This window comes from Danio rerio, chromosome 6 (assembly GCF_049306965.1).
Source record: "Danio rerio strain Tuebingen ecotype United States chromosome 6, GRCz12tu, whole genome shotgun sequence".
In the NCBI taxonomy this organism is placed as follows: Eukaryota; Metazoa; Chordata; class Actinopteri; order Cypriniformes; family Danionidae; genus Danio; species Danio rerio.
Window position 1 is genome coordinate 59,183,538 of NC_133181.1, and position 9,758 is coordinate 59,193,295.

Sequence of the window (9,758 nt, forward strand, 5' to 3'; positions counted from 1 at the left end):
TGAAATATATGTATCTTTTAAATTTTGCTCAAGTGAGCAAGGAAATTTTCATTGTATTTCATATAATACTTTTTTTTTTCTGAAGAAAGTCTTATTTGTTTTATTTTGGGTAAAATAAAAGCAGATTTTAAGCCTTTTTGGCTTTAGATCTGTCATGACTGTCAGTAACCACCTGAGGGCGCTGTAGTTCAATGAACTCTGAGGCCGTACTCACACTAGGTACAGTTGCCTCGAACCAGGCCAAAGCACGCTTGTCCCCCCTCCTGTCTCCCCCGACGGTCCGCGCTCACACCATATCGGGCCTCGGCACGCTTACGTCATCGATGCTGCGCTGTTCAGTGAGAAGCGCTCTCACTCACTCAGCAGCACAGTGGAGATTCCTCTTTTATATCGTTTCAGTCGTTTGATATGCAGTGACATGCTGTCAAATATTTCGCCAAACAGTCCTTAGGGATGCGGGGACACGCAGTCAGATATTTCGCCGAACAGATCTGCCACTTTTGGCGCTCATAAACAATCATTCAAGCCCTCATGCTGCAGGAATGAGGAGGTTTGCTCAAGCCGCGCAGCTGTCGTGCAGTAAGGAGTTCTCGTCTTTAATAAACTACAGCAGTTTGCGTTCATTGGACAGTAAGAATGATTAATGAATTCATATGAAACAGCCCCTTAAAAGTCAAGTCTCGCTTTCAGTTTCGGGCTTTGGTGCGTTTTGCACTCACACTACAAGTGTACCGCGCCAAAGCCCAAGTGAACCGCGCTCAGGCCCACCTCTTCCAACCGGGCCAGGGCCGGCCAAGTGAACCGTGCTTGAGCCCGATTCAGCGCACTCACACTTCTCAAACGATCCGGGAAACAGGCCTGGGCACGGTATGGATGGCATAGTGTGAGTAGGCCCTGAGAGTGAACTACAGCGCCCAAGAACTACAAGTCCAAGACAGCGAGTGACTCTGCCGTTCTGATGCAGTTAGGGAGTTTATTCCACCAACTGGGCAGATTGAAAGCGAGAGTTCGGGAAAGTGATTTCTTCCCTCTTTGGGATGGGACCACAAGGCGACGTTCATTCACAGAACGCACGTTTCTGGAGGGCACATACATCTGCAATAGTGAGAGCTGATAAGGAGCAGAGCCAGAGGTGGCTTTGTAAGCAAACATCAGAGCTTTGAATTTGATGCGAGCAGCAACTGGCAGCCAGTGCAAACGGATGAGCAGCGGAGTGACATGTGCTCTTTTAGGTTCATTGAAGACCACTCGTGCTGCTGCATTCTGAAGCAGCTGAAGAGGTTTGATAGAGTTAGCTGGAAGCCCGGCTAGTAGAGAGTTGCAATAGTCCAGTCTGGAGAGAGCAAGAGCTTGAACAAGGAGTTGAGCTGCATGTTCAGATAGAAAGAGTTGGATCTTTCTGATGTTATAGAGAGCAAATCTGCAAGATCGAGCAGTTCTAGAAATGTGGTCAGAGAAGTTTAGTTGGTCATCAATCGTTACTCCAAGGCTTTTCACCATTTTGGACGCAGTAATGGTTGCTCCATCCATCTGGATTGAAAAGTTATGATGTAGAGTCGGGTTGGCAGAAACTACAAGCATTTCCGTTTTCGCAAGGTTAAGCTGAAGATGATGATCTTTCATCCAGTGTGAGATGTCTGACAGGCAGGCTGAGATGCGATCTGGAACCGAGGGACCATCGGGGTGAAAAGAGAGGTATAGCTGGATATAAATGACGTCAGTATGTGATAACTGTTTATGATCGATTACTGAACCGATATCCATAATTTTGACACCCCTAGTAACGAGTAACGATGCAGCACATAAACAAATCTATCGCTGTAAAAGTATTAAACTCATCGAAAACATGCACTGAAGTAAAAGTGGAAGTAGGATAAATAAACAATACTCCGGTAGAGTACAGATGCAGCCTTTTAGTACTTAAGTACAGTAGTGAAGTAGTTCTACTCCGTTACTGTAACGACAGGGTGGAATGACAGAGGACAACAGGAGGTAAGATCCAATATGCAGGTTTATTCAACAGTGGTCATACATGTGCAAACGGGTATGTTACGGCAGTCCAGAATCGTAGTCGGTATAAGCAGGCAACAGGTCAAAAGGCAGGCGGCTAAACAGGAGAACAAAGGTTAACAAGGCTAGGGTCGAACACGGAGAAACGAGACAGGGAGAAACGCTTTGCAATGCAACTGAAACAGCTAACAAGACTCGGCAAACTGGAAGGGTTCATGAGTGGTTTATGTATGGTAGGCTATCAGTCTGTGACAAGGTTCAGCTGGTGAGTGCAATCAAGCAGATGAATGAGCATGGGTGTCTGGGAGCAGTGCATGTATGAAAATGTAGTCCTGGGAAATGCGGAAGTGTAGTCCTGGTGTTCGTGTGAGAACCAGCGATCTCTGGAAAGCGATCGCTGGTTGTGTGACAGTTACTATACATCTCTGAGAGCGACCAATTTTTATTTCTTACTTGATAAAAAAAAAAAAAATAGCTAACTGATTAGCATTTAACATTAAAGGGCACCTATGGTAAAAAATCTACTTTTCAAGCTGTTTGGACAGATCTGTGTGTTGGTATAGTGTATAGACTGTTATACTGGGGTGATATGAACACACCCTGTCCTTTTTTTCAATTTAACTACAAAAAAAAGGATCCGCCAATTGGAGCTGTTTTCAAATCGATCGCACCATTACGTAGGTGTGCGATTGCCCCGCCCACCGAATTGATTGACAGCTGCGTGCATTAACATGTTCCGGTAGTCACGTGTATATGTCAACAAGACCAGGCAGACATACGCAAAGCAACCGGGAATAAAAGGTCTGTTCAGTTCGCTAGGATCAGCAATCATCATCAAACGTGATTAAGAGTGAGTTTCACATGTTTAAAGTGTTTTAAAACAGAGTATGTGTGTAATTTATTACAGCGTTTTACTTCAGCTTTACTTCATCAGCACAGCCGCATGTCAGAACAATTTTAAAAGAAGACGCTTCAATCCCAGTTTGTGGAAGTTAAATCAGGTTTATTTTGTACATTAGCATAACAAATATCCACACTTGAGGTTAGCCTTAACTAGGCTAAGCGCGCTCTGTCTGTCTGCCTGCCTGCGTGTGTGTGTATCGTCTGCGGTGTGTGTGTGTGTGTTTGTGTGTGTGCGCGCGCGTTAACTTTGTAACGATATTGTGCGTGAGTCATCGTTGCAACTTCACAATACTGATTAGTAAAGGTTAGTTCTTACTGTAGTATCTCACAAACGCTACGTGAGACCTTCTTCCTTTAAGTCTGTCTGTTGTCTGACGCAGCTGAGGGAGGAGGCATGTAGAAACAGTGGGCGGAAAAGAAAAAGCTTAAAGGTGCAGTACGACAAAACCATCCCCTGCTGGAAATCAGTAAAAGGCCCCGTTTACACTAATGCGTTTTAGTTTGAAAACGCATAAGTTTTGCTACGGTTACGCCAACCGTCCACACTACGCCGGAGTTCTCGAGCGCCGAAAACGGAGCGTTTCGAAAACGCTGGAGAGGCCGTTTTCATTCTGAAACGCTGCTGCTCCGTCTCAGTGTGGATGATGGAAAACGGAGACATCTGAAAACGGAGGCGGGGCTGCAGACATTCGCCTCTCTGATTGGGGCTTTTCCTGAATATTAAGTAGCCTAACACACACAGTTCAGTCCTGCATTCTCTCCTTGTAAATTCAGACTTCGCAAGTTTGATCAGGGCTGCAGTCTCTTCTTCTCAGTTTGATATGGACAACAGACTATACCGAGGACACAGGTAAATCTTTAAAGGGAACAGTGTACTTTATAACTTCATTCACATCACCCTGTCTACGTTGTTTCACTTTCTCAACAATAAAATGTAAACATGATTTAAGGAACTGCCTATTTTCATTTTAATATTAGCAACTTAGACAGCAGAAATGTTGAGGCGTCGTGCTGCATGAGCGTCATCTTCACTGTGTGGATATTTATAACAAAACGGAGCCGATAACAACTGCCTCCTTTCAATTTCAGTGAAAATACGAAACATCCCCTCTCTTTTGCTGAATATCAGTTTTAATAATCGATAATGGCCATTATAAAAGTATAACATACAATAAGTTTATACATTATAGGAAATAAAGGCAAGCGATCAGTCAATATACAGAATAGGCTACGTGGTTATTTTAATCATTAACTTATCTTTGCGCTCAGGAAAACACGTTACCTAAGAAAAAGTAATAGATTCTAATGACAGTCAGGGAATATGTCGTTAGATAAAGACAACAAGATGAATGAAATATCCCGTTTTATAAATATAGTGAGATTAGATCCAGCGGGAGATGCTTGATGAGAAGTCCGACTAGCACAGCTCTCATCTGGGTAGATGGGCTGCAGCGCTTGCCCGAGAATGTCTTTGTGGTCACGTGATGTGCGTTTTCAGCGTTTTGGTGTGGACGGAGAGCTGTTCAGAAACGCTGGGTGAAACGCGAGTGTGGACGCGGATCGTTTTCATTCTAAAACGCCGTTTTAAAACTAAAACGCACTAGTGTAAACGGGGCCTAAGACAGCATCTTGTAAAAGGTATAATGAAAAATCTGATGGGTATTTTGATCTGAAACTTTATATACACATTCTAGAGACGCAAAAGACTTATATTAAATCTGAAAAAAGCGGTAACCTAGGTGCCCTTTAAAGACATGCAATTTAATCCATGACATAAAACACCCTAAATGTGGACACACTACAATTCTTACAGATGCCAAAATATTTGAGATCTGTTCATAAATATAGCCAAATAATTCCCACGAGAGTTTTCCCAGAACCCCCTGCTGTATGCTGTGCAGAAAAAGCTCGACTTTTGTAGGCAGAACTGCATTTGCCAAAGTTCCAAAGACAAACACAGACATAAAAAAAGCATGTCGAACGGGAGAATTGAAATCCTGCAGCACTCGACAGAGAAGCCTCAAGTGTTTTGAGCAGAAACACTTGAGGAATCAGTCAAGCAGATCTCCACACCTTCACTTTACAGAAGCAGAGTCTGTGTTGGAGCGTTCACAGTTGCTGAAACGCAGAGAGCATCACGAGCGCCGCTCTGTCAACAGCAGCGGCTCTAATTAATGGACATGAACAGCTTTTGGCGGAGAGAAAGAAAAGAGCAGAGCTTCACCCTGACATCAGAGCATCAGATCCTGGCTCTCGTGTGTCTGAAGGTGTAGCCGTCTGTTTATTTCACAGCTAATTTACTCTAATTAAGCAGAGACAGCAGACCTGGCATCCTGCATCCAGACTCAGAGCACGAGGGGAAACAGCCCATGATGAATGGCAGATCATCAGAGCAGTTTATTACTGGAGCTTCAGTGAGCGCATGTAGGAGCTGCAGTGTGTGCTGGAGAGTTCTGGACTATACACACAGTTTATTTGGAGAGCAGTCTTGCAGAGAGAGGGAGTTTGTTGGAGACCACCTTCTTTCCTTTTCTTCTCCTTTGCTTTCTTTTCCTCCCTCTATTCCTCCTTCTCCACCGTCTCCTCCTCTTACCCCTCCCCTTCTCCTTTTCTTCTCTTTCTTCACCTCATTTTCCTTCTTCTTCTTCCTCTCCACCTTCACGTCTTCCTCCACTTTTTTTTACCTTCTTCTAAACCTATTCTACACTTGCCCTCCTCCACCTTTCTCCTCCTCATTGTCATCCACCTTTTTCTACTTCTCCTCCTCCTCCACCTTCACATTGTTCTCCTCCTCCACCATTTTCTCCTCCTCCTCCTCCACCATTTTCTCCTCCTCCTCCTCCTCCACCTTTTTCTCCTCCTCCTCCTCCTCCTCCTCCACATTCTTCTCCTCCTCCACCTTTTTCTCCTCCTCCTCCTCCTCCTCCACATTCTTGTCCTCCTCCTTCTCCTCCTCCACCTTTTTCTCCTCCTCCTCCTCCACATTCTTCTCCTTCTCCTCCACATTTTCCTTCTCCTTCTCCACCTCCACATTCTTCTCCTTCTCCTCCACATTTTCCTTCTCCTTCTCCACCTTTTTCTCATCCTCCTTCTCCTTTATCTCTTTCTCCTCCTCCACATTTTTCTCCTCCTCCTCCTCTACATTTTTTCCTCCTCTTCCTTCTCCTCCACCTTTTTCTCATCCTCCTCCTCCTTCCCCTTTTTCCTACTCTTCCTTCTCCACCTTTTTCTTTTCCTCCACCACATTTTCTCCTCCTCCACAACCCTTTCTCCTCCTCATCCTGTCCATCCACCTTTTTCTCCTTCTCCTCCTCCCCCTCCACCTTTCTCCTCCTCCACCTTTTTCTCCTTCTCCTCCACCTTTTTCTCTTCCTCCTCTTTCTCCACCTTTTTCTTCTCTTTCTCTTCCACTTTTTTTTCTCCTCCTACACCTTTCTCATCTGCTCATCCTCCCCCTCCACCTTTTTCTCCTCATCCTCCTCCTCTTTCTCCCTCACCCTTTTCTCCTCCTCCTCCTTCACTTTTTTCTCCTCCTCCACCTTTTTCTCTTCCTCCTCCACCTTTCCCCCCTCCTATACCACTTTTTTCTCCTCTTTCTCTTCCACCTTTTTCTCCCCTCCTCCTCCACCTTTTTCTCCTCCTTTCTCATTCTCCTCCTCTTCCCGCTCCACCTTTTTCTCCTCCCCCTCCTTCTCCCTTGCCCTTTTCTCCTCTTCCTCCTCTCCACCCTTTTCTCCTCATCCTCCTCCTCATCCTCTTCCACCTTTTCCTCCTCCTACTCCACCTTTTTCTCCTTTCTCATCCACCTTCACATTCTCTTCATCCACCTTTTTCTTCTCCATCTTCTTCTCTTTTACCTTATCCTCCTCCACCTCCTTTTCTTTTTCAAATGTTCCTCCTCCTTGTACTCCTCCAGCTTTTCCTTCTCCTCTTTATCCACCTTCTCCTCCTCCTTCCCTTTCTCATCTTCCTCCTCCTTCACTCTCTCCTATTCAGCCATCTCATCCTCCTCATGCTTCTCATCCTTCACCCTTTACTTCGTCTTTTTTCCTCAACACCTCCTCCTTTTCATCCTATTTTCTTCTTTTTTACCTGCTTCTCCACCCTCTCCTTTCCTCTTTTTTCATCCTCCTCCTACTTACGTCTTATTTTCTTCTTCTTGTCTTTTTCTCTCCTTTCCTCTCTATCATTCTCCTCTTTTTGTTTTTCTTCTCTTTAACAGCTTGTTTGTACCAAAATCTTTGAAAGACTAAAGACTAAATTAGCACTGTAAAGTTGGTTTTAGGTTTAATATTCACTGAACATTCCTGCATGCAATTTTAGGGATCATCTGCGACATACACAGATACACACACACACACAATGCTTTTGTATGTCATACTTTCCTCAATAATTTATACCTGTAGCTGACGCTGATTGGTCAGCTTGTATTTTTGTTTATTGTTTTGTATTTCATTATTTAAATGTTTATTTTTATATGTTTATGTTACTAATTTCTTTGTTTCCGGTTGGCTCTTTGATTGATTTAACCTGCGAGAGTTTGTATGGTCACTCAGCATAGTGAGATATCAATGCAAGCACCTGTTAAATGCTCCTGTTAATTCTACAGCAGGTTATCAGGCCAACACGGTAAACTAAACATTGTTTTATATATTATTTGTTTATTTTGAGGTCCTTTTGATTGTGTTTGTGTGAAACATTTGGTTTGTTTATTTGTTTATCTTTTAGGTGTTCATTAAATGAATCGTATGATGGACATCAGTATTTGAAAGCGTGGACAGTTTAAATAACCGGCGGGTAGTTACAATACTAAAACTTAAAAGATATAACATTTGATAAAAATAACATTAAAAACATGACATAAAATATAGTCTAATATATACTTTATTTTGATAAATAAAAATGTATATTAAAATAAAATTAAATAAATAAATAAATAATATAAAAAACTTTGACAGCGTTGTCTTTTTAGTTTGGAAGGTCATTTTATATTTTAAGCAGAGGACATAACTACAGTTAATCAAGAAATCAATCAAAAAAATCAAAAATAATTGTAAAATGATGCATTAAGTTCTGCACTGTTCAACAGAAACTGCATTTCAGCCCTTTCTGACAACGGCATGACCCGAGAATGATCCTTGACTTTTACCAGCTTTATTTATTTTATCTATATTACATTTAATTAGAGCCTAGAGACTCACAATTACTGCTTGTTGGCTGTAATGTGTCCATGCATGAACAATATCTGGATGCACAACCAAGCCTAAATGCACCATCATCTGGCTTGAGTTCAGCTACACATTACACTGTTGTCAAAACAGACAAATGCAAACGGATTTCTCCAGCAGAGGACATGATGAAGAGCACGTGTTCATAGATGCATGTTTTAGACGCAGAAACACACACATGGCTTTCGCTGGTTCAACAGCTGCTAAAGTCCACATGAGTCGACGGTCGCAGCCCAAGGGACACTATAGAACCCCCGGTTCTCTACAGACTCCACAAACTGATATCGGTTAGCGGCAGCCTTGGGCAAGGCCAGTCTCTACATATTCAAGCTGACAGGCGGACCGGGGGAACCAAAGAGCAGTGACCCGGATTTGAAGGAGGAGGCGCAGAGGAGCAAACCCTGTCTCCTCCATTTCCAGCGGCCCCTTCTGACCTCACTTCCTTTCAGTGCGGTTTGTCCTCGTCTTTATGGTCTTTTGCTTACAATAATGCTGGTGTATTTATGCTGCACACAATAGTATATCCAAAAAAAAAAAAAAAAAAAAAAAAATTAAAACAAAACCAAAAAAAAACAAAAACAAGGCAAAATAAAGAGGGCAAAACACTGAGCAAAGCAAAACCCAAAACAAAATAAAAAAGCAAATCAAGACATAACACAAAGCAAAGAAAAATAAAGTAAAACAAAACAAAAGCAAAGCAAAACAAAACAAAAGCACAAAAGCAAAACAAAACAAACAAAAGTAAAAAACAAAGGAAAGCAATAAAAACAAACAAAACAAAAGCAAAACAAAAAGAAAAGTAAAGCGACACAAAAAACACAAAACAAAAGCAAATCAAAACACAAGCATTGCAAAACAAACACAAAACAAAAACAAAGCTAAACTAAACAAAAAAAAAACAATACACAAAGTAAAGCATCGCAAAACAAAAGAAAAAAAAACAAAAGCAAAACAAAACACAAACAAAGGAAAACAAAACACAAAAAGCAAAACAAAACACAACAAAACACAAAGCAAAGCAACAGAAAACAAAATAAAACACAAAACAAAAGCGAAACTAAACAAAATGCAAAGCAACACAAAACAAAATAAAACAAAAGCAAAACAAAATAAAAGCAATGCAAATCAAAACACAAAGCAAAAGTACAACAATACAAAAGCAAAACAAAACACAACGTAAAGCAACACAACACAACACAACACAAAACAAAAGAAAAGCAAAACACAAAACAAAATTAAATAAAATTAAAACAAAACACAAAACAAAATAAATAAAAAAGCAAAACAAAACACAAAACAAAAGCAAAACAAAACACAAAACAAAAGCAAAACAAAACACAAAGCAAAAGCAAAAGTAAAACAAAACACAAAACAAAAGCAAAACAAAACAAAACAAAGCAAAACACAAAACAAAAGCAAAACAAAACACAAAGCAAAAGCAGAAGCAAAACAAAACACAAAACAAAGCAACTCAAAACAAAAGAAAACACAAAGAAAATAAAACACAAATTAAAATCTAAACAAAACACAGATCAAAGCTGAACAAAACAAAAAACAAAAACTACAAACAAATTAAATTAAATTAAATTAAATTAAATTAAAAATAGGAATGAATTC

General features: G+C 41.2%; 1 protein-coding gene across 1 annotated transcript; it reads left to right on the forward strand.

Moving 5' to 3' along the window:
* Positions 1 to 5,619: 5,619 nt before the first annotated feature.
* On the forward strand, positions 5,620 to 7,765 carry LOC141386402 (uncharacterized; the record flags this gene model as incomplete). Its single annotated transcript, XM_073954862.1, has 1 exon — positions 5,620 to 7,765. A coding segment is annotated over one exon (1,539 nt), but the record flags the coding sequence as incomplete, so codon positions are not given.
* Between the last annotated feature and the right edge of the window lie 1,993 nt (positions 7,766 to 9,758).